This window comes from Haliaeetus leucocephalus, unplaced genomic scaffold (assembly GCF_000737465.1).
Source record: "Haliaeetus leucocephalus isolate CR32 unplaced genomic scaffold, Haliaeetus_leucocephalus-4.0 Scaffold194, whole genome shotgun sequence".
Classification (NCBI taxonomy): Eukaryota; Metazoa; Chordata; class Aves; order Accipitriformes; family Accipitridae; genus Haliaeetus; species Haliaeetus leucocephalus.
In genome coordinates, this window is record NW_010972630.1 from 457,705 (window position 1) to 483,750 (window position 26,046).

The following is a 26,046-nucleotide window of genomic DNA, read 5'->3' on the forward strand; positions in this document are numbered from 1 at the left end:
TACTTACAAACAGGATGCTGAATGCTACCACACAATTTTAAATAAATGTTTTTTCAGTGAAGCCTGATTTAAAGCTTTCCAACTGTATCTTTTAAATAACAGATGAAAAGTAACAAGTATCTCTTCACATACAGTATTAGTTCATGGTTATGTGCTTTTATCCATCAACATGATGAAGAAACATCTATTCCCTATAAAATTCCTTACCTTAATAATGCATCTAAATATATTTAATTCTAAAATCTGAAGCCTTGGTAACACTTCTTGAATATTGGAAGCCATTGTGTCATTGCCATCTCAGTGCAAAGCAGGCTGACTGGAATCCTCAAAAGTGCATCTGAAGTTCTTTCTCAATGTATTAAACTTAAGCCATCCTTAAAATTAATCTTTGCTTAAAACTCATAAAGGAAAATGCATCTGATTTCCTCCCTCCTGGGACTAATGCGTCAGCTTAGACATTTTGGGGAGATGAGCTCCCAGCCATGCTGTTGTAACCTCTGGTAGGTGTCAGGAGCAGACTATGGACTGCCTGTGGTTCCATCTAGAATGATCTGAAAAAGAATTTGAAAAAATCCTGCTTATTTGAGCATATTCATGTTTTGAAACAATCCGGCATTTCATAATACCAGAGCACGAGGTTAGAGTTTGGCTATGATCAGTTCCTGGTTTAGGTAAATATCTCACTAGATAACACAGGATTATTCACAAATATTTGAGCATGTGAATAGTGAATGAAGCCTGTGACCCCCCCATGTCAATAAAGACAAGCACATAAGCACTAAGGATTCAGATGTCTAGAAAGGACAATGTCTCTGGGATGCAAATCATCTCACTCTATACGGGGAACACTGTCTTAACACTTCATAATAGATGCTCAGTAAACTGTGAGAAAACCAGCGTATCTTCAAACAGCTCGTTGGTCATGATAAAGTACCCAGGGGTGTTTTTGGTGTGTAATCTCTATGACTTTGACTCATCTGCAAAAAAGCAGATATAGCTGACTAATGCCAGACATGTAACTCAGTATCTGTTTAAAAATTGCTGCTACCATCTGGCTCCTGCTAAATACTACTAAAAGTTTCAAACCTCTTACAGGTGAAATGAAAGGTCTTGCGTTTGGCAGAACACTAATCTGATCCCCCCGCCCCCCTTTCCTAATATGTCAGCATTTAAAGCCAATCAGAGAGTTGTCTCTTCTTCTCTGCTTTAGATATTGCTGATATCTGCTGCAAAGAATACAGAAACTTGGACTCCAACAAAGAAGTTAATTCTTAACTTTTCCTCAGTTTTAATCACTATCAGGTATGGGAGTGTGTGTTTGAGATTTATGATTTGGAATCCGTAACAATTGGAAAGAATTTAAATTAAACTGACAAGAAGCATCAAGCAAAGATAGCAGTTCTTCAGGAGTTCCTGTGGTGTTGCTGAACAGTAGTTCCTTTAAGAACTTTAGAAGTATTTTACTTAAAAATAAAAAAAGCTCTTGTAACATTTTAAATCTTAACACCAACAGATGACAGTCCTAATGAGGCCAACATGGGAGGTATTTGTATAGTGGACCAGAAAAGGTCTGTAAAGTAGAACAAAGGCTGCACTTCTGTGATATACTGTCTGGCTCTCAACACCAGTAGTCTCCAAAATCCATGCAATTCTTGGTGGATCCACACAGGACACACTATGTCTTCGCACACTGTGGTTTTCTCTTAAGGTCTATGGATACATACAAGAGAGACCTCTTGGGACTTACCTAGTCCTAGACTCCAGCATCTTTGAATTCACCCTAACAGCTTCTAAAAGAAAATTCCATGCCAAGAAAGAGAGGACACCTCGATCAAAAGAGAGGATACCTCAATCAGGATGAAGTTAGGAGAAGATTTAAGAGAATTATTGGTGAGGTGCGGCGTAAGAAATAATGCATAAAGCATTTCTTTGCCTAGTGACACCGTCGTCCTTGTCCCTCACATGTACTTTTCCAGCTTCTCTGTTCTCCCTTAGGGATACAAATAAATAAATTCCTGCAAAATCAGGAAAGGGAAAAGGATGGAAATCATAGGAACCATGCTACCTATAGCCCCATGCTATTCTACTACTACAACTGGCATTTCATACTCCCCTGTGAAAGAAATGCCTCGTGTCTCTCGAGGCATAACAGTTCTTTCTATATACTAATGGGGTTGCAGCACTTTAAGAACCTTCCACTATTTCTGATGACCATGATGGACCCGTTTCTAAATGTAAACAAAATGCATTCCTTTGGAGCAAGGACAGAATCTCCTTATGCCTCTGAAGAAAACACGGAAAAACTCTCTTAGAAGTGTCAGAAACAAGAGTAACATTTTCAGAGACATCTTGGTCACTTATGGGTCTAAGCAGTGACTTCCAATCACCTGCTACCAATGGCAAGCTTAGGTGTTGGGGCTCTAACAGTTCCATGTTCTGGCAGGACAGTTTTTTGAAGCTGACACAGGTACCTTGTTTGTTTGTGCTGCCAAGTGGAAAGAGATGGGCACCCTGCCACAGTGTCTATGTTAGAGAACTGTCTATCCAATAACTACACATGGAATTTATGCATATTAGCAGTGCAACTCCATACTCCCATGTGCTGAATTTGTAACTGCCTGTAGTCAAGTCCTTAAAAACCAAGAGTCAGAGGACTTGGTCTGCACAGACACCTGGCACAGGTCTGCGAACACACTGGAAAGCCCCAAATCGATGGTTGAGATCTATTAGCAAAGCAGCAGGAGGTAGTGGCAACAGTCTGACATTATGATACTCCTTGCAGAACAAGCCCTGGACACAGACTGACAGGGTGCTAAGTCCTCTTTATCCACAGGGGTCAGGACCAATTCGTTGTCTACCAGAAGGCAGTGCTCCCATACTAGGCTATTCTATATGTCTGGCTAAGGGTAATTCTCTGTTCTGTTTGTTGAAGCAGATCTACCACACAGCAAAGAATGTAAGGTTTCCAAGTCCAAGGAGAGGAAAAACTGAAGGGGAGAGTCATGGAACTGTCTCAGGCCAGTGGCATTTCCCTCAGAAGGGAGCACTCTTGGTCCAATCACTCACACATTGTCATATCAGCATTTTTCATTGTTTTATTTGTTATTTAGTGAGAAAATTTTTCATACGTGTAATAAAGAATTCTGCTGATCTGTTCTCACCTAAATATAACAAAGACAACTGGAGGCAAACACAGTTACAATACTTAGCAGAGAAATGAACTAGCAATGAGAGAAATGGAAGAAGAGATTTGCTTGACTTTGGTCAGCCTAGAAGTTTGCCGTCTAGTCTAAATTCATCTCCTCGGCTCACTCTGTATTCAGTGGGAAAAGATGAATACTTCGCAGAGAGTTATTGATCTTATCCACTCTCAAAATCTGCTTAAAGATTAATTGTTCTGTTTCTCTGCACTTAGATTTACAGAACAATTTGTTGGTAGAAATATCCAAGCTGTAACTGGTAAAATATTATCTGATCAAAAGAGCAGGTGCCGCAACTTATTCTTTATGGACTTTATGAAAATAGTATCTCTGCTTGAAAGTAAAGCAATAAAGAATTTAAAAAATGCTGGAGTAAATGTCTATACTGAATTCGCAAAATGGTAGAAATACCTCTACTACCTTATGCAGTGTCCTTATACATCATTAACATCCTGTTAATGAAGAATTCTGTGTAAAAAATTCTTACAAAAATGTCTTGCAAACATAGGATCACTTTAGTGTTCATCACACTTCACTTACTGCATATGTCATTTGCTTTCTTCCTCAGTCTCTAGCACGAAAGATAATTCATATCTATTTTTTCATGTCTTTTACAGTGTCATGAAATATATATCATAATCTAGGGAACTGTGTTATTTCAGTTTAACAAGAAGGAAATTGCCTGTATTAAGAAAAGAAAGAACTATCATTGATTTTTTTTGAGACAGAACAGGTAGAATGGAAGGAAATAAAATGCAGGCATACTTTCTATTTACTGTAATGAAGCAGTCACTAAGAACTTAGCTTCTTAACTTGTATGTGGTCTTAAGGAGAGGTAATCTCTGAAACAGAGTTACATCAATAAAAAGAAGATGACTTATTCACGCACATCCTTCAAAGAAAATGAACACATGAAAATGAAAGATTTAAACAAATGCTCTTAAATATGCAGGATCTAATCTCTTGCATCCAAATGGATGTTTCTATGCTGATATTTAAAACTGACCTCACCCTGTTCTAAACCCATGAGGTATATTTTTCTTCCTGTTTTGGAAATGGGAGTTCCAGGGATAGGCATGTTTAAGAGGTGAATGTCTGCAAGTAAAGTGGGACTTGGATACCAGTAACTGACATGTATGCAAAATTAAAACCTCGTGGCTCTAAGAATAATAGAAGAGATTAAGATAAGCAGGAAATGCTGGAAGTCATCGAAAAAGCAGTTGAAAGGGACTGTTAGAATTGCTGTCAGTAACTGGACATAAATGAAGGACAGATGCTTAAACTAAAAGGTCAAGAAAAAACAGCACCTGACACTCATATCTCAGAATCTGTTTGCTGGCTGCCATCTGAATATTTGTATCAGAAGTCTCTGCAAATCAAAATAAATATTTAATTTGTAAATCTGTGCTCCTACACTGCTTTGACATTCCCTTTCTCCTCTTTTTTTTTTACCCTAAAAGAACAGAGAATTCTTATCAATAATTCTGGAAAGGAATCAAGCTCCATCCAGAGTTTCCAAGTTACCAGTAACTCTTTGTAAAGTCAGTAGAGACTATCTAGGAATTACAGAGGGAATTTTTGATTATCTGGGAGCAATCCAGGGAGTTCTCACAGCTAACAATTTTCCCATTTCCTAAACAGAAAAAAGGTATTTGTGAGAAAATGATGTATAAGAGCATCATGCTTTGCTTAGAGCACTGAATGCTACTGAAATGTAGTTAAACAACAATTAATAATGGGAACAAGCATTGTAAACTGCAATCTGTTTGCCTAAAGGTGAAAAAAGACTTCCTTAAGGAAACAGTCACTTGTGGCTGTTACTCATACATGACTTAATTCTTGTTGAATAGTTGTTAAAAGGAAGAGTTTACAATATAAGGACAGTATGTTGCTCAGTTGCAGAGGGAAACTAATGCCATGAGCAACAACTCAAACATGCCCGCTGTAGTCCTTCTATTAGAAAACTGAATGTACTTGGCAGCTCCTGTATCCACTGTAGCTGTTTGGCACAAGCAAGTGAATTCGCCCAAGAAATGTGACTTGTCTTTTGCTAAGATAGAAAAGCTTTGAAGTCTGACAGCTGTTTCTGCCTTGCTTTCTGCAAATGTGACCCCAGCCTTGTTGTGAGTTGTATTAACAGCTTCTAGAGAAGGTTTAAGTCAGCAGCTTGCCCCTTATATCTTGTTTTAGTTGCATTCTTCCCTTTGAGGAGCCTAAATTTTGTGATGTTGAAGAAGGTTGGCAAAACTGGTGCATAAATCCTGACCTTCAAATTTCCTAATGAGGTAGCTGTTACAGCTGATCAAGAATCAGTCTTTTAAATCAAGTTAACCACTGCATAATAAATATCTGAGTAAACACATTACACTTCAAGCCGTTAGTAACTACGTAAGCGCTGATGTGAATGGACTCAACTTTCACTTACTCAAGGAACACCTAGTATCTCAATACCTCTAGTCATTTCTACTGAAATATACTGAAGAAACCTTTAGGTAAAGCGTGACAATATTAAAATTTCTTAACCTTCAGCCTTTTGTCAAAACAGTATTCCACTGCTATAAAGATGTGTAGAAGCTTGATCTGGCAAAACCTTGCATTTTAACAGTAGTAAGTCAAAATACTAAAAGGAATTACCGTCTTCTACGTGAAAAGGGGTATGTGTAACAGATGGAAGTTATAGTCAGCACAAAAAAAAAAAGTAGTACAATTTTCATTGCTTGCAAGAAGATACCTTGAAAGGATTACAGCATTCCCAGGAAAATTTCTGCTTACCATATCCACTGCTGCTCACTTGAGTTATTTTTTCATCATCTTCATCATCACTATCACAGTTTAATGGCTCAAAAGCTACTTCTGACTCTGCATCTACTTGATTGGCATCTGGCTCTTGCTCAGCAAAGCTTCGCAATGCCACAAGGCGGTGATGTATTGCTGCATACAGGTATTCAGCGTCTTTTGAGCTTGCCTGCAGAACATAAAATGCATACAGTCCAAACTAACCAAGAAAAACCTCTGTTTGTCATAGAGAAGCTGACTGAGAAATTTTCAAAAGTAATGAAAGAGCTGTATTTTGTCCTTTTTAATCAAAGCAATCCATTTAAGATTCACACTTAATAATTCATTTCAGAAAATAAATTTAAATACAAATAAGGTCACGTTTCTTTAAGTGGTCTGAGTTTTACAATATGTAGCTGTTGATTATTTTCCCTATAGTTACAAGAAACATAAGCTTAAAAATAATTTCCCCTGAAGAATGGCTCAGTTTGTACTGAGTAGTTGATATTCCAGACAATTCCTGAGTATGATTCGAGAAGTAAGAAAGCACTGAAATGTTAATATATGTATTACATTTTGGTTTACAGAATAAATAAGAATTTTAAAACCTAACTACAAAAAATTATTTGTGATTATAAAATTTAAAGATACTATGAATTCTGCTGCTATTTTTGAACAGAAGATAAGCGTCATCAAGAAGAGTACTGAGAACTAGACAAGGCAGCATTTTGCCAGTACATAAAACCTTCAAGCAGCCATGTCCTGAGTACTGTGTTCCGTTCTGGCCATCACATCTCAAGGATATAGCACAATTAAAGAAGGGAAAGAGAAGGCCACCAAAAATGATCAAGGGTGTGACGCAGCTCCTTATGAAGAATTGAGACACTTCAAGTTTGAAGAGAAGGATAAGAATGGGGTATAACTAAGGTTTTCAAAATTATAAAAGTGGTAGATAAACTGCATATGGTATGGCTGTTCATCAGACCACACAATAAACGCACTAGCGTACGCTTAATGAAAGCAGTAGAGGATCAGCGTAAAAGAAAGTGCTTCTTCACAGAGTTGAGTAAGAACTTCTACATTTGCTGTTTCAGGAGAGAGGGGGGATAGACAATATAAACTAAAAACAGCAGGTCAACAATATAGTAACAAAAGTTTAAAAAAAGGAATTAGAAAAATTCAGGGGCAATCATTTCACAAAATAGATAGCAAAGGAAACAAGTAGGGGTGCATGTTCTCACATCTCTAATACAACACTTATGGACGCTGGGGGTCAATGAGGTGAACAGACCATACAAAGTGCCATGCTTGCCTGGGCTTCCTAAAAGCACTGCATTTGGGCATTGCCAGAAGTGCCAGTAGAGTACTTCTTACATTGTTACGAAGCAGATCAGCTACCAGAGAGCAACTGCATATGGTCTTCTGTAGCCCAGCTCTCCACTTCTGTGCATCACGTAGAGTAATTTCTATCTGTATCGCTTGGCAATAGGAATAAATACATGTTGTTTGGATTGGAATGACACCTTTCAGTGTGTACAGGTGGAAAAGCATGCGAATTGGGAAGCAGCAGCAGATCAGGGTTGCCTTCTGTGCCACCCAGACTTGCAGCAGCAAACCATTCTCTCCCTACAGCCGAGCAAAGAAGAAAGCAATTCAGAGTTGTTGAGATGTCTCAACTGCAAACTGCAGTTCTCAGTGGACAAATCTGAGCTCTGAAGATAACAGGGCTTTTCAGGAAACGCAGGGTCATAAAGATGAAAAAGGCAGCTATTCAGTCTGATCATTCCTATCTGTAGCTTTTTACTTCTTCATTGAAAAGCCAGAGTTCCTTTGTCACTTTAATCTAGTATGAATTCTGGCTTCTGCCAAGAGGGGTGGACTCGCCTCCATACATCCTCTGACCTTTCATTTCTACCCTCTCTATTGTGCCAGTACCACCATCAGGGCAATCACAGGGTGAATAGAATCAAGCTGAAAAACGAAATTAGCAAAAACAAAAAAGCCCCACCCAGATCAGTTCTCTGATCTGCCTCACTCATAGCTGTATGAATTCCAATGCCACCAAAAGCAAGGAGGGAGAAACAAGCATGGGGGAGCGCGCAGGGTCAGCCCTCTGCGCAAACCTGGGTGAGTACTGTAGGACCGACCTAATGGAGTCTTGTGGACTGCCTACTTTGTAGTCAGCATCATATGACTCTTCTCCCTCACTCATGAGAAGCCCTTTGGATAATATCCCTGAACCAAATGTATCAATCATTCATGTGACATAGGAAAAACAAATTTAAATGGCAGTTAAAAATATCTGCTGGTGCCTTGGAGGAGTGGGCTCCACTGACTACTAGACCAACCTACTTACATGCCGAGGCTCTGGCAATGCCTGCTGGGTGTCTCACGCATTGACCAATCTGCCTTCCACACTCAAGAGTCTCAGTGTTAGTTTGGCTGGATACTAGCTATAGGGAAGGATACCAGCCGCTTCAGTGACGACTGTAGAAGTAGCTTCCTGCAAGCCTTGCCGCACACATACAGCTGTCATGTACCTTGGTTTTCTAATACATGTCTTTTTTTACTGTCCAGAAGTATCACAACAGAATTTAAGGGATATTTACATTTATATACACTAGAAAAACTGTGCAGCACATCTGGCAATCTAGAACATTTCTAGTTCTCACAGGCAGACCAGCTGTCCAGCACAGCCATAGATAAGTCACTAACTGTTTGGAAGTGACAGACTTACAGTGCTTGCGTATAAGGAGCATGGTGCTTTGCTTGTGTATGACATGTGACACTTCCTGGAAGTGGTGAGCTATTTTTCTTGCCCAGGAGGCTGAACCCTTCCCAGAAAGGTCTACTGGGGAAACCAGAGACATCCTTAAACTCAGGTGGGTGCTCTCACTTCTTAACCTAGGACATATGTGCTATTTATTTGCAAGTTAAGTCCACCATACTTCCATCCTCAACTTACCAGCCCTCGCTAGAGAAAACCTGGATTCCCAAGACTATTGTCTTACATAAGGTGACATTGCAAAATCTATGTTCTCCTCAACTGAGAAATGGAGGTCCTACACTGGATGGATTACTGCAGGCACTGTGTCGAGAACCATGGCAGAAAGCTGCTGCCTTGTACCAAAGTAATTTATGAATATGTAACTACCAGTGTAGAAAATACAGTGTTGCTTCTGTAAGAAACAGCAGTTGCTGCATATGACTGGAATGATATCCATTCCATCAGTGGTAGGTGAACCACAGTCTGGAAATGTCCGCCCTAAGGCCATATCCCATCTTCACACCTTTTTTTTGAAATACCAAGGGATGGCACTTTCTAACTCATTTCACAATAAAAGCCATGTAACAGCTAAGCTAAGCATAGCCTGACAGAGCGTAAAAGGCCATTTGCTAAAACCAAAGCCTCAGCAAGTCTTCACAATCCTAGATGAAATGGGGATTTGGCTGGGGTTTTTCTCTCTTGCTTACCTGAATTAGAAATACTTGAACAGAGCGGTCCTCTTGGTCTGTTGCAGTGAAGCATAGGCTCTTTCTGTTTGCTCTTTTTATAACCATGTGATCCCAGAGTCGGGTGTTGAGAATCAGTCTCAAGCTGCCTTGATTGCGCATAACTAAAAGAAGAAGGTTTATATAAGGCATTGGAACCATCTTCATTTTTACTGCAGCAGTTTTCTCTAGCACTTGTATACAACTAATATTTTCATGAGTTATTCTTTTTAATTAGGTCTAAAACCTGACATGATGAGATAACTATTTTTTAAAATACCAAAATATATTAGTTTCTTTCAATACATCTGGCATACAAAGCAAATAATCTGCTGCAACTGTGCAATACAGTACAAAAAATGACAGCACAGTAAAAACAACATTCTAGAAGTGACTTGAAACAGTCACTTGGAAAATCCTGGAAAAGCAGAACCAAAAAAGAGGAAACTGTCAGACTGGTGACTGAGCTAAAGATACACTGCAGCAGAATTACACAGGACCTAACAACATATGCAAGCGTGAGTGTACAAACAGTGAAAAATGCCCAGTGCTTCAGTTCGTAACACAGCTAACTTTATCAGGCAACGTTAAAAAGATGGTCAGCAATTTGACTTAAATGAAACTAGCTACTCCATTTTAAATGTTCTGAAATAAACTTATTCTGGCCAGCAATAGTACAAGTTATTTAGTGTTTTGTGTATGTGTTACTTCGTTATTTAATTCTTACTTAGCCTTGACTGCAACATTCCACATTTATTGCTGGAAGTGTCATTAAGCCTCAGGGATCCTCTGCCTCTTTCAATCCAGGTTAAAGAAAGCTTGTTAAATACAAAGAGCTTGCAGTTGATCTGAAAGAGAAATACATGATGGAAATGCCAGCCCATGTTAATATTATTGGTTCTGAACTTTATGTTTTCAAACCTTTTGATATGGTTTTTAATACATCCATATGCATGTATAGAAAGATATATAGATCTATCACCATTATTACTTAAAATGAAATGGCTCCCAGATGTGTGCTAAACTTTCTGCTAGTTATGGAAAACATTCATCATGAATCCCAGTTTACTTTTTCCATTATTTCATCTTCATTAACTCTTCACCTGTGATATCCACTACCACAGGTGAATTTGTTGCAAGTGTTCTACAATCTTATTCCCTCACTCATTAGAAACATTATGCAGACCAGGATACCAGTAGTACCACTACTAGGAGAGTACTACTCCAAAGAGAGTAAAACTTTCATGTTCTGACAAGACAGAAGATTGAATCAATGATGAAATAATGGAACTTTCAATGTTAAGATTTTTAAAAACATATACATCATTGATATTTTCTGAGAAAATAACATTTTGAAGATGAAGAATAGCAAGATACATCCTGGAGGGCCAGAAAGATAACTGATATTTTAGGTGAACTATAAAACTAACTACTCTGACAACACATTGCTTTTTTCCAAAAAAAGTTTTGTCAAAAAAAAAAAATCATTTCCCAAATCAGTTCAAATTTTGAAGTTTTAGTTACTGCTGGTACACTGTGTAGATGCTTATAAAATACAACTGTAGACTAAAGTTCTGAAGCAGTCACTTACTGAAAGGCACTATAAAATGAACAAATGTAATATGAAAAAGCAAATATCAGCCTATAGAAATAATGGGTTAGTAGAGTCATAGCTTAAAGAAGTGAAAATTCAAAATATAAACTGAAGTTATTTTCAGATCTGTAATAGATCCAGATGATCTTTTCAACCACAAAACTGCTCACCATCAAGGCTTTATGAAATACACACCTGTAACACATTGTGTTCTGCTTCTTCTCCAGTTATAACTTCAACTTTATCTAACAGAATTTTCTCTACTGGCTTGGAAAGAGAAGCAGCTGCTGATTCATTTAGTGTTGCACTCCTCAACAAAGCTGTTTCTGTAGGGGGCGGGGGAAAAAAAAAGGAAATCCTTTCTGTACAGGGAGTATTTTCAGAACAACAAAACTAGGACATAGGATGGCCTGCGACTTCAGTAAACCCTGTGGTATCTGATATTATTTAGTGCTAGTAATAAGTTTTTGGCCAAAGCAGTAAATAGAAGAGAAAAAGAAAAAGGCTGGAATAATGCAAAATGTCTCACTTGTTCAGACTCATTTTGAATTGAACAGGGCTCTCTGCAGTTGCAGAGGTTTGCCCCAAGGGACAACTTGCAGAAACAAGCCCTAAATAATTAGAAGTGGATTTCTGAAATGAAACTTGCCTGTCATATTGCTGTGCAGATTAATAAATAATGGCAGACACACGTCCCAGTATTCAGAATAGTAATACATATACAATGAATACTTGACAGGAACACGAAAGGACAAGATTTGAAAGGAACATAGTTACAAAATTTTGTATTTTGCATGATCTAGGTATGTTTTCCATAGGCTTTAATTCTTAATTTTTTTTACTTGTAAGAATGTTCATACAAAGCAAGAAGATCCAATACATCCATTAGTAAAGAGGGCGCAAAATTTGGCAAGAGGGCTCAAGATATGGGCCTACTTGGGATTCCCTCACAGCCTAGGTTTACGTGGCTTGCCTAGTAGAAAAGCTCACACCAGAGTCACAAACAACCCCCGAAATCTGTCTGTCTGGAAGTTTCAGTCCTACAATTAGGATACAAATATGGCAAAGTAATTTATATGAACAGTCACAAAATACAAGCAGCAGACAGCTTAAAACTGTAGTTCAAAAATGCGGTCCAAAAGGCATTCACAAAGTTCACCACATTTTTTTCAAGTAATAAAAAATAATAATCTGTAATAAATAATAATAATAATAATCCATAAAACTCCATCCTTTCCTGAGTAACTTAGATCATTCATTCTGAAGTTAGTCCAGTTCAAATGTCATAAATCAAACTGCAGCTGCTTTCCGAACACAGATTTTGGCACATACTGCCAGTGTACTAGTGACCGGATAACTTGAGAATAGATGAAAATTATTGACCACCACTCATTTGACATCCTCTAAAATACAGTGAAACATAGTCATAAAGCTAACTGTACTTGTTTGCTAAGTATACTTACTTGTTTGTGGACTGACATGAAAAGGTTCTATGCACATGGATGTTATTTCTCCATTGTATGAATCAGCTCCATTACACGGCTTGGGATGCTTTTCAGGACTCTAGGAAAAAACGGGGGAAATAAAAATTCCTATTTAAATAAAATGGCTATGTTACTTCATATCAGATAGAACATTGAATCATTTAATGCATGCTAGGCTGAAGATTAGAAAATGTAGTATCTTCAGAGTCAAAACTGACCCAGATGATACAATTTCAGTCTCAAGTGGAAGTAACTTTATTATCATAAAATCAGTACATCATTCTCCCACCAAGAAGAATGGCCTCTTTGTGTGGATCCTGGACTAGGATTTAAATCCACTAAAGGACTTAGAGGTTTAAGTACCAGCTAATTTCCAGTTTAAGCACTTAAGCCCCAGAAGAATAGTTGAAAACTTTCAGACACCACAAACTTAACCTCAGAAGAATTAAGAATTTCCATGACCTTCAGTTTTTGCAGATAAAGTTCCTTAGGCATATCTAAATAAATGCTTCTGGCTCCTGACAATGCTCAGTGGCCCAACTCCTACCTTATACCTAAATCCTGGTCAGAAGTCATAACCCAGACCTATGGTTGCCAAGCTTTTTCACTGGCAGATACGCATACTGTTTTCCTTCGACTTCTACTAGAAACTGAATTTCAATTCCATTTTAAATGGTGCAGTCCTCAGCTTGGGAACCACCTTTTTGTCTGAGTTTCCTTAAGGACTTGATCCACTAAGCTGTCTCACAGCACACACAACATAGTTTAACATGGACGCTATCTAGGATGGATGTTCAATTTTCCCCTCATACTAATTTCTCCCATCTCTTAACAGTTATGATGGAAATTATTAGAGCAGTATGGAGCACATTCTTTTATCTTGTATTTTAGCTGTCCCACTTTACATGGAATATAAAAAAAAAACTTTTTCAGGTCAAAAAATGAGCAAAAGAGAAGAGCATACTAGTACAGGCTAGTAATTAGAGTACTTATCTAGGATGGGGAAGATAGAGATGCCTACCCCTTCTACAACAAATATTTAGTTATTTTCTCCTCAACAGTCATTGGAATCATATTTACTCACATCTTTAAAAGAACAGGATGACCTAAAAAGAATCAATCTCTGAAAAAAATTATACTCATAAGTACATTAACTTTGATAAAAAGTCTGCCAGCATTTACTGATCTTACCAAAACTCTCTCAACCATGTTTTCTCCAAACACAAAATCAGAACTGCTGCTGTTTTGTACACTTTCATCTTCAAACAACTGACTTCTGTAGGAACAAAATAACATAAGAATGTGACTTAGAACTATTTAGAACTTTGTAAAGAATACAAATAAGTTCACGCATTTACGTTACCACACCTTACATTAAAGACAAACAAAAAATGACCACTTAAGTAATCAGACAAAATCTTTTAAGAGAATCTGAGAATATTCTCTATGTAACATTTCACTAAAGGAACAGAGTATCACACTGTCTTTCATGAAGGTTACTGAGGATGTTCCTTAAAAGCAAAGAATAAGAAGCAAAACAACATGCCGCCTCCTCCTCAGGTAAGTGCCTTACTCCAGAAACTTTAATGCGTTACATTTCTTTCCCCGTTTCCTTTTGCTCCATCAAAAGACTACCAATGATTAACAATTATCCCTTCATGTTCGTACAGCTCTCACGCCCTTCGGAATAATGTCCTCCCCAATGCCTTACAGGCACTCCTCGGTCATCCACCTAATGTCTTGGAAAGGCAGAGAAGCAGTGTATTCTAATGCACACACTTTCAATTCACATAAATACTGCAAAAACGTAAAGGCATGATAGCAGGTGGCTTATGATAAGGTATAACTAAAAACAAGAAGAAAGATCTTCTTTCCATTTTTCAATGACCTGTTTCATAGATATACTTCAAATAAGAAGTGAAGAAAACTAAACACTTGCAATCCTTTGGTACTGGCCAGCTATAGATTGGGGATACAGATTGAGGAGAAAATTTCATACAGTAGATAAATCACTTTACATTTAGGATCTGGAGTGTGACTGGTTCTGGCAGAAGCTACATTAAAACAACACTTGTCCTTCTCCTCCTCTGTCCCTTTTTCCTTCCTAGTGTCTCAGGTTTTCCAGATAAAAAACATCAATTTTTTTTTGCATTGCCACCCTGAGTTTAACTACTCTCAGTTAGCCTCTTACCTCTCAGGCTTTAAGAGAAGGTAGCGAATGCATTTTTAAACAGTAACATACACACAACTTGTAAAAAGTGTATTACTTGTGGATTACATTCAAGGATATTCTAATGTAAGTACAGTTGTGATTTGACCTGCTAATTACACAGCCACTTTAAATTTGACAGGATCCACTTTTTATAAAAGTCACTAGGAAGTCCTTGTAAACTTCTTTGTGTGGAAGTTGTTCTTGCTGCTGGTTTGGGGGGGGGGCGGGGGGGAGTGTTGTTAGTTGGGGGTTTTTTTTTACAAAAGGGTTATAGGTGGTTCATGCAGTGTGCCCCGGTGGCCAAGAAGGCCAACGGCATCCTGGCCTGTATCAGAAATGGTGTGGCCAGCAGGAGCAGGGAGGGGATTGTTCCCCTGTACTCGGCACTGGCGGGGCCAAACCTTGAGTCCTGTGTTCAGTTTTGGGCCCCTCACTACGGGAAAGACATGGAGGTGCTGGAGCGTGTCCAGAGAAGGGCAACCAAGCTGGTGAGGGGCCTGGAGCACAAGTCTTGTGAGGAGCGGCTGAGGGAGCTGGGGCTGTTTAGTCTGGAGAAGAGGAGGCTGAGGGGAGACCTTATCGCTCTCTACAACTGCCTGAAAGGGGGTTGTAGTGAGGTGGGTGTTGTTCTCTTTTCCCGAGAAACAAGTGATAGGATAAGAGGAAATGGCCTCAAGTTGCGGCAGGGGAGGTTTAGATTGGATATTAGGAAAAATTTCTTTACTGAAAGAGTTTTCAGACATTGGAATAGGCTGCCCAGGGAAGTGGTTGAGTCACCATCCCTGGAGGTATTCAAAAAGCGAGTAGATGGGGTACCATAGGACATGGTTTAGTGAGCATGGTTGATGGTTGATGGTTGATGATCTTGAAGGTCTTTTCCAACCTAAATGATTCTATGATTCTATGCTTTCTGTAGAGCTTAATCACTGCAACTCTTGCTGGCCACAAGGCAAAACCGTCCAAGTTCTAGTCTCTTCCTCTTCCAGAAGGATGACTTGGCAGGAAGACAATCTGATGTTCTGTCACAAACTGCATACTTCAGCACCACTTATCTGCTCTTCCAGATCATTTATCACCCTTGGGAGGGCTTAACAGCACATATGTCGTGCAGAGGATATTCCTGTTAAGAAGCTGGGTTTGCTGCCAGAACTTTGGCAACTGCCTCTAAAACTTAGTTTCTGTGTTCACAAATACAGTATGCTTGAAATCTCTTCACACAGGATGAAGGAATTCCCAAGGACAAGCTATCTCCATTTTACACTTAAAGAAAAAAATATTCCTTAACATTCTCGTGCTCGATGTGTTGCTAAGACTAAGAGCAAATAAGAAAGAGAAATCAGAAAATCCATCCCTTTTCAGCCTTGAAGCCTTCCATACGTGTTTTGGGCCATGAACAGGGAATCTAAAGTGTGTTTAAACTAACGAGTTTCTTACCCTTAAGAAAACTGCCCACTAAAATTGACTGAATTGTGATCAATTTGCATCCTGAAATTTTGTCTGCTGCTTCTAGGCTGCTCCGGTAGCAACTTGGGAAGGATAGCAGTCTGGGAGAGCTAAAAACCAGAAAGTAGAGGTTTGTCTCAAAAGAAATAATGTGGGAAATGGATTTTGATTATTTTTGGAAATGTAAGGAAAAAGTAATTGGTGCAGGATCTTTCTTCTTCTGGACAGTTAATTGGAAGTGCCAGCCTTAAAGTTGTATTAAAACTTCAATACCCTTATGTTGCTGCAGGGCAAGAACAAAGTGTGCCCGGGATGACGTTGCCATGGAGATTCAAAACAGAGGCACTGAATTCAGGGAATGACCGCTAACAAGGAAGAACAGGAGAAGGAGAAATGTGGATAAGATACTGGAAAGGGACTACGGAAAGGGAGTAGATCCAGGTACTGTCCTCAGAGTGTCCAGAAGGATCTGAGTAGCTGCCAGTTCCAGTGCCGGCCTTAAGCCCTGGCAGTTTTCCAAGCAAATCCTTCTGCAGAGCTGAATACACGACCAGAAGCCTGAGTTTTCCCAGCATTACATTTCTGTCACTTACGACACAATCTTCTCTCCAAGTTTGTAATCAGACTTAAGAAACTGCAAATTTCTTCTTTTCAGTTCATTACTACAGCCCGTTCAGGAAACAGAACTGTTGGTGGTTTCCTGGGACGTGGACAGCTGCAGCAGCTGCAGAGGGCTAACAAACCATTTACATTCATCTCTCTACAGAATCATGTCACATAGAGAAGAGGTGGGAGAGGAGGGAAAGCAAGAGGGACGTTTGCAGCCAGCAGCAATCCCTGCTGTTGAGTGTGTCTGCATTTTATTTTGTAATAAACACTAGCTACAGCTTGACTGATAAATAAAAACAAACTTAAAAAATTCTTTTCTTAGCAATGAGCAGGTCTGGCTGCAATGTTCACTACTGTTTAGCATGTATACGGAGTTTATAATAAAGTTGTTTGTTTGAATACTTATTCTCAAGCTATCTATGAGAAAAGAGCTATGCCCAAAAGACTCTACTGAAGTATTTTAAAGCATCAGTCACTTAATACAGATCGGAAGAACGGCACTTACACCCCCTGCAATCGCAGCAGAGCAGTAAGCACCTGGTTGTATTTAGTTTTCAACTTGTCAAATAAACCAACATTTACCACAAGTGCGATATGCAGAATTAATGAGGCATCAATACCCCAAGCAGATTAGCAATTTCCTTTTTAAAAAAGAAAAGGAAAAGAAATACCATAAGCACTTTTAAGTCTTGTAACTTGTCAGCACTCAAACACTGCATTGCATTTCTGTGTCCATCTACTTCACAAAAGAAAGCCACTCACCTATCTTTTCCTAGATATTGTGCAGCTGACAGAAGGTAAATAGATTTGAGTAGCGATAGCAACTGATTTTGAAGTCAGTACCACCTTCCCTTTAGCTTTTCTGGTATATGCATTACCATCATTTTGAATCTGCTAAAATTCCAGCATGCTCTGTAGGCTCCATGTTGTTCTCACAGGGCATCATCACTGTGATAAGACAGCATTAACTGTGATAGAAAAGGACAGGCTGGCTCTTCCAAAATCACAGTGAGCATCTGCCCTCTAATTATGCTCTTCTTGTTGATAAAGATTAAGAATCTAAGTTCTCTGTGCATCTAAAAATCCCTTACTTCCTCAGAACCCCAGCACTGTGCATCCCAAACTTTGTGTGCAGGAAGCTTTACCTGTGGCCCATCCAGCCCTGAAGGAGACTGGACTGGACTCCTTTGCAGTTAACACGTTCTCTGCCCTCTTTGGGTGGGAGGGGGAAAGGAGGCAACATCACAGATGTGCTATCTGTGGCCTTAGCCATTTTAAAATGTCATTCTCTCATCACAACTGATCTCAGGTGTATTCCTGATGCTCACAACTTCCAGGCAAACAACCCTCATCAACCATCAGCAAGCAGTATTAATACCTACAAGATAACCTGCTGGCTAACCACAGACCTAACATTCTCATGAGCCAGTCTCCAGAGAGAGGCAATAGCCCGCTTCTGCACTGGTATGAGCTCTTTCAGTCAGAGGCAAGGGCATGGGGCAACATCCTAGCCCAAGGAAGCCAGCTTCCTCATGCAGAAATTCAAGTCTGTTCTGGTCAACCCATGTCTGCACAAAGATGCCCCCCCACCACAATCATCACAGCCAGAAACTCTGGCGTGCGCACGGAAGTAGAAGTTGCAGGATTCACCTTGTCTTCCGGATCAGTCCTGTATGGTCGTCTTCATGTCTTCTGTGTCCAATATGCTCACATATTTTTGTAATTACTGAATTTCTCTGCATCTGTTTATGAGATGCAGCAGCTATGCAATCAGAATAGAGCTCTCCAAAGCGACACAAAGATGACTGTGAACATTCAAAACTGGGACATATTTTGAACCGCCAAAGCTGCATGACACGGCAAACCAAAATAGTTTCTGGCTCGGGGGTTGCTAATGAGAAACAAACTGTCCCACAGAGATTAATTTCCAGCAGGAGTCCATTTCTTATGGTGTACGGAGCTCAAGTCAGTACCCACAAATCCTGGCACTACACACAAACACCAGTGAGCACTGTGTGGGTGTAGATACCATGGGCTTAGTACCATGTTAGACATGCAGGACAAAAGGGCATGCCATAGGCCAAGTGACAAAATGGGGTAGGAATATAATAAATAAAAACTTACTGTGTTGTTTTAGAGCTAGAAAGATTCATGGTAGTAGATGACCTCACTGCTGTTTTGGAACTTACTGAATTCTCAGCTGAGGAATAAGACCTGTCTTCAGATAGCTAGGAATGATAAAACCAGATGAATTAATTAGACCAAGCTTATTTTCTGCTATAAACAGGTCTGCTAGAAGTCCAGAGTCACTGAGGTGTATATATATATATGTGGTAGTTGGCCAAGCTTCCTCCAGCTGTGTACTAAGCCAGTGCCCTTAATCAAAATGCTAAAATGTTACTTTCTAAATAATCAAAATCCAAAAAATCCCCAAAGCTGATTTGCCCACAGAACCCTGATATCTGAAAGCTGAGACAGCCTGCAGAGAAGAGATGTTTTTTCAAATACAGCCAGCATGAGTTTAACAGTTCACACCATGTCAGTGATCCATCGATTCCACTGAAACTGATATGGGAACTTTCTGGAAAATCAGGCAGTGGAATAATTAACTGCTTTAAGACAGCACTGGTTTTTTTTATTTGAGCTGCAAACATACATTAGCCAGTAAAACTACTTTTCTTTTTACCTGAACATATGCTTCTTTCTTAGTCACTAGAGATACTACAGGATTTTCAGGACAGGCCAGGGCTTGTGGGGGTTGTAAAATGGCAGGTCTAATGACATTCCGCAATTGACTTTGTGACAAGGATCCTTGCAAAATACAAAGACAAAATATTTAAACAGAGACTTTTTCTTCCCATCTAATTCATATCTATGTGTCTTGCCTCTTTCAACTGAAAGCTTCAAAGCATATTTAAATAGCATTTATTGTTTACTTGCTACATATTCTGAAAAATTGTAATCCATTCTAAAATGCACAACTCTGTAGTGACACCAACCCCATTATCCTATCAGAATTAAAAGAGAATGTGTTATATTAAAAAAATAGTTGTTTAGATGTATAAAATATATTTGTATTTATGTATTTAAATATGTGTTTATATTTATACTGATATTTACTGCTTTGTGTTAGATCTGTCTTCTGGTATTTCAAATTTAATCCTGCACCTGCAGATGCCAAGACAGTTCTTCACTACCTTCTCCAGGAGCAGAGTTATTCAGTTAGGAATGTAGAATTTCACTATTCAAGGTTATATTCAGTCCACTCAGGAACTGACTAGTCAGAGCAGAGGCTCAGAACAGAGCTCACAAGATATTTACACTGTCAAACAAATAACTTATGAATGTCACAAAGATCCTTAGCCTATCACTCAGCATAGAGAAGAGTTGTCATTTTTATGTCTTCTTGATTTGTTAAGAATGCCTTTGTGGAAGTACAGTGAATAAATACTGCATTGACAGTTACCTTCTTTTGTACTTCTGATCCAGTCAGGGTTTCTTTGAAGAAGAGCTGAGGTCATGAATATGTTATTCTTCTTTACTACAGAACAAGGAATTTAAACTTTAATAGTGAGTAGTAACAAATTTTAATTCTTAATTCACATTTCTGTAACCCCTTCCTATTTGGTAGTACCTGAGCAATATTCAAACCTATTAACCTGAACAAGATCTCTGAGATAACTGTTACTGTCTCCATTTTACAGGTGGGTAGACTTAGGCACAGAAAGCACCATGGGTTTTCTGGCTATGTCAGAGACAGAAATCTTTGGATACTAACGGATGTTTTAAATTCATAAAATCCTTCTACAGCTTTGAAAACCAGGTGCTGCTGGTTTGCAAAAGCTATTGAAATGGCAATGCTATCTGGTTCAGTCTTAGGCATTTTTAAGATAAGTAAATGACGCCCAAGAACATGGGAATAAATAAATGTGCCCTGCCCTGTTCTGCTGAAAAGGCTTTTATAACTTACTATAATGGTGCTGGTGCACTACTGATGCTTTCACCATTTTAATAAAGATAGCAAACACCAGCCAGAAAGTGATGGCAACCATGTACCACATCCTGTAAAATGACACAAGATAAGCACTACTTTTTCACTGCAGAAAGAGCACAGTTTGCTGCTAAAACAATCTTGTGTCCTCTTAAGATTGTTTAGAAATCCTTTATGCCAATGTCTGCCAAGGACCTGTAAAACATTTTGGAAACGCAAAAAACATTTTTTCTATTGAATTGCCAGTCCTCCTCCTAAAACATTCCTTTCTCCTGTCCAAATACCAGGCTAGTCCAATGCACCCCAGCTCTGTCCTGCAGAAAAAGCATTTCTGTACACCTTTCTATTTTAGCTAATACCTGCTTTTCTACATAAATATTTATTGGTTTTGTTTGGGTTTTTTTCAGTTACCTGGCTGGCAGGGAGGGAAAGTAGGAAGGATGGTAAAGGAAGATGATCTCCCTCTTTTCTGAGCAACAGTTGTATCTGAAAGGATAAAAGACTGAAATTATCATTTGTTTGGAGAAAAAAAAAGATTAATGTTAAGGTTAGCCAATTTGATGTCATGCCTTCATTGGCAGTAGAATAAATTATTATCTGCTAACTACCAGCTTTCTGAAGTACACTGTTAGGTTATGCCTGTGCTGCTGAATCAGAGAGGTCTCTGAGGCCAAGCAGCACAGCCTGGCTCAGGCACGCTGCTTACAGCTAGTCCACTCTGTAACAGCTCTGTCTTGGAGACTGCCAGTTCGGGAGGTTCAAAACAGAAGCAGGGAGTTAGCTATCAGTTAAGCAGTGTGGACACTCAAGAGGTCAATCACTCAAGCTTCCTCCTATACCCTGCTTTGCTTTTTGGAATAGGCAGACCCTAACATTTCTACCATATCTATGATTTTTTGTGTATGATCTCAGTATAATTTTCAGAGTAAACCAAACTTAGGTTCTCTTAAATCCTCATAGCTACATTCAGGTGTGTCACAGGACTACATAAGACAAAACACAGTGTACACATATTAATGCCTGAATTCAGAAATAACTTTCTGGTCCCATCCGTATGTTAAATAAACACTGTAAAAACCAGATCAGCCCTTCTGCACAGTAGCCTCAGTGACTTGTGTGCATTTCCCATGGAAGCACTACATAGTCCTTAAAGGGCCTTCCAGGTGAGCTGTTGGCTGAATGAAAGGAGGGGCCCTTCTGGAAACTGCTTTACATTTTCAGGGATTGCCCAAGGAACACTGATCTCTTCCACAAACCAGGGAATCTCATTCCTTTCCAGCCCTCCTCCTCCCTTGACTGTGTGAGCAATTCAAGGAAACAATATGAAACGTACAAATTTTTCACTACTTTATGTAATACTACGTTAGTATGGAAAATTAATATATTTTTACTTAAAAAGGGATTTATTGGAAATTACCAGCGAGTTTATATCGATGTTTAAGTTTTCATGACTTGCAGCATTTCTACAGTGCAGAAGCTTTTCTTAGACAGTAAAATTCCTTCTCTTCTTTACCAGACGAGAATACAGAACTATAGTAATTAAAACATGACTGGAGCTAAACATCATACCTGTGTTAGACTGAGAGTCAGACTTCTGGAAAGTAAAAGATGATGATCTTGCACGCTTTCTGGAACAACTAATGAAATCTAGAGAAAAGTACATATAACGTTCTGCAGGGACAGACTGGCAGGAGATTTCAGCACAATGTTATGATACGAAATTAAAACCTGAACACAATAAATTCTAGGAATGACTTACAGCAACAGCTTTAAGGCAGTACCTAAGAGCACAAGGGCTTTGGAATCTCAGTCAACACCTGGCACAAAGACCTAGGGAGTCTTCTTTATTTCCACTAGGTTCAGAGAACTTAAATCAAGGACTTAGAATCAGTTCATAGCCCACAGGCTCAGAAGACATTAAGAATGTTAACTTACCTTATAACGTAGCCTAAACAAATAGAAAAGGGCAAATAGGAACCCATACAGCTGATGAACATACTTGGCCGCTTTTCAGGGCTTCTGGATTTTGACTTTCTGGTAAACATGAGAGGTAAGATGGAAGAATTCTTGAGGTGAGACAGGGACATATATATTAGGACATAGCAGGTGACTCTACAACCCACATAGCCTTAGTCTACTAACAGCGATTTGTCCCTGCTCAAGCGATCTGTCCCTGCTCATACAAAGTAAGGGTCCGAACACTATATTCACAGGCAACAGTCAGACCTAAGAATAACCCAGTGCATTATTATACTGTTTCAAGGAGGTGGTTATTACCATTTTCAGCTTTGCAAGCCAGGTCTTCTGCAGGCCGCTGGAAAAAAAAATACAAGCATGGCAAGGTCAAGGAGAACAGAACAGCCATTTTCTAGACCAGGACACAAAGTATATCAATCCAGCACACATGCATTGAAAGCAGTCTTGTTTCTAGTTTCTACTCTTCCTTGTTCTATTTTGAGACCATTTATTACAAGTCTTAACCTGGGCTAAAATCTTTTATTACTGCTAGGATTGTTGTCTATAGAATTCTCATTTCTCAGCATTTTTTCTCAATTATGAAAAAAAAAAATGCTTTTTACCTTCAAAGGACGGTCCTTCTTTTCAAAAACAAATGTTGGCTGGGCAAGCACCGATCTCTCTGGAAAAGAGAAGAGATCATTTGTAATAACAGTTCTTGTAATAGCACTTCTCAACCAGTTCTCAAAGTGCTGTGCAATAACACACAGGACTTTATCCTTTGGTAACAAAGGAAGAAAATACAGAGCTGCAATGATGTACAGCACGGTCCGTAAATAAAAATAAAGATGAGTCCTCAAATTCCAGTGTGAGTTTTGCCTCACTGGATGCCACAGGATTTGGCCTCATACTATTTTTCACTTCTTTTAGTTAAAAAGAACAAAGAAGTACTTTTAGCCTTTACAAACAACATCTGCCATCCCTTAAGCACAAGGGTAAACTGCAGCTTTTGCTCTCAGAAAACTGCAAGGAGGTGAAATGCAAAATGATCCCAAAAGGAAAGCAAGGAAAGGTGTTACATTGGCCTCTCAGCTACGTGCACACACTTGCCATTCTTTAGGCTTCATGTAAGTGAATGCCTAGTGCCAGTTTTAATGTGTGAGTATGATATATAAACATGAAGTTCTATAGAGCAAATGCCGCTCTTGGGCATACCTCTGCATTTCTTAGGTATGACTGAAAACAACTTTGGATCCATGGTTTGGGTTTTTTTTCTATGAAACATATTTCAGCATACAGTTGCCTCACATCAAATTTTTTGTTGATGTAGGGTTCACTACTTCTACATCTTACATGACTTCTTTGGGCTACTTACTTTGCTAAGAATGAGACCTTCACAGCCTCTGCAACTCTAATGGACTAACTTCGGTTGCCAGTGTGAAAGCAGAAGTTGTTTTCAGCAGTACCACCAATTAATGACACATTTATTATGCCAATAAATGGCACAATTAATGAGCAAAGCAGCAGACACAAAGAGATTTTTTTAGACCACCACATACAGGATTCACCTCATGCTAGCTTGAGATGTCTGTAACGCGTAGTCAATAGAAACAATCAGCTTCTGAGCACGAGCATATTTTAGCTGTGTACGTTGAGAGACGAACGGAGAATGAAATGCATGTATTTCTCTCTATGGGTGATAAGGACAGACTAGGGTGACTACTGAGCTGTATGACTGGCCTTTGGCCAGAGAAATCCCACACTTGATATCTTGTTAACTGACAGTTGACAGAATATTTATCACGTACACACCATCTTTTTCCTCTGTTTTCCAGCAGAATATTTACCTGTTCAACAAAAATGTCCGTGGGAAAATACATGGATTGACATTTTTACCTTGGCTTCCACACCCACCTGTGACCAAACCACTCCAGCATTGGTATCAATTACTTAACGGTTTAATAAAGCAAATATCAACCTGTTGATATGGAGGTTTTAAAATTACTATATAAATATATATTCAACAATCAAGAAAAAAGGAAACATTATTAAAATAAATGTGTGTATGTAACCTGGGGCAAGAAGCATGAAACTGTTACTCAAATCCAGTGATATGCAGACACAGCAGTAAAAACTAATACAGTTTTGCTGTCGTTGAGGTTCATTTTGTATTTATTTGGGCATTATGTGTGCGCAAACGACTGATTTTAGCAAACTTGGCATGCTTTGCAATGAAGATCTGCTTTGTCCTTAATAGAGAAAGCAGAAAAAAGTTCATATTGTTCAACTCCAAAAAAGACAACTCTCTGTGACTGAAAGTTGAAGAAAATTTCCATAATCTGGTTGCAGCTGGGGGACCATGGCATCGCATGAGATGGGGTAATTCCACTTCTATTCACTAGAGGGGAGTGGCACACATAAACTATAGTACTTCACTGAAATATGTTTTACTCAATATAATAGCCTTTTTTCTGGTCTCCTTAAAAAAACAAACAAACAAACAAAAGTCTTGTATTCTATTGAATCAAGGAAAAATAATACAAAAAAGCATGACTACAGAAACCTCCATATTCTCCACAGTACCTCTCAAAGCTCAGAAGCTAGCACTATTTCTAAAAGTAGATTTACTACTCCAAAGCATGGAACTAGCAAAGAGTGAATTGCTGTGAAAAAGGAACCGCCTGTCCGCCACAGAGTGAACTTTTGCTGGAGCTAAAAGGCTGTAGGGAGTCTGAAGGAATTAGGAAAGCTCACTACAATTTAAACAACAACAGAATTCCAGCAGTAGTTTAAAACCCAGAAGCTCCTCTAGAAAAATTGGTAACTGGTTGATTACCAACAGAAACATGTGAAGCTAGGGTATAATGGTACCTCTTACAGAGAAATGTTCCTATTGTGATACTGCAGTAGATATAAAAGACGTACCGCATCGACCGCTTCTGAGCGAAGGGGAACACTTTCTTTCCGTCTGCAGATGTAGTCAGAGGCTGCTGACGCTGCCAGGGCCATTCATCGTTTTTGCGGTTCCGTACTGCTTCCACCCAAACCAAGAAAACCTTTTTTGTACTTCCTGCGACGCACTCCCTGTAGCTCATCAGCAAGACCTCCGCTCCTCAATCGGGCCACCCACAAGACGACCTTCGAAGACGTATTCGCCCTACCTGCGTACGTATCCTACGCATCCATTCCCCACTGCATTTTGAACCTCCCAGGAGCGCAGGCCCAAGGCACCTGCAGCCGGCGGCCACAGAGGCAGCGAGGCGGGATTACCCGCGGCCGCCAGACGAGGC

At 39.2% G+C, this 26,046-nt stretch overlaps 1 protein-coding gene across 1 annotated transcript; it reads right to left on the reverse strand.

Annotated features, from left to right (window-relative positions):
- Window positions 1–507: 507 nt before the first annotated feature.
- On the reverse strand, window positions 508–25,765 carry RANBP3L (RAN binding protein 3-like). The gene is made up of 13 exons (XM_010565670.1): window positions 25,682–25,765; window positions 23,078–23,114; window positions 21,212–21,286; window positions 20,276–20,350; window positions 19,496–19,620; window positions 18,460–18,614; window positions 13,737–13,821; window positions 12,525–12,624; window positions 11,257–11,387; window positions 10,195–10,315; window positions 9,450–9,592; window positions 5,973–6,165; window positions 508–551 (listed from the first exon to the last, which is right to left on the reverse strand). The coding sequence occupies exons 1-13, from the start codon at window positions 25,763–25,765 to the stop codon at window positions 508–510; spliced, it is 1,368 nt and encodes a 455-aa protein (XP_010563972.1).
- Window positions 25,766–26,046: the final 281 nt, after the last annotated feature.

Coding starts and splice junctions, on each gene's coding strand:
- RANBP3L (XM_010565670.1), bottom strand. CDS start 25,765: ATGGCCCTGGCAGCGTCAGCAGCCTCTGACTACATCTGCAGACGGAAA. Junction 12,625..13,736: donor ACATGGTTGAGAGAGTTTTG/GTAAGATCAGTA, acceptor GTTTTTTCCTAG/AGTCCTGAAAAGCATCCCAA. Junction 11,388..12,524: donor TCATGTCAGTCCACAAACAA/GTAAGTATACTT, acceptor CGCCCCCTACAG/AAACAGCTTTGTTGAGGAGT.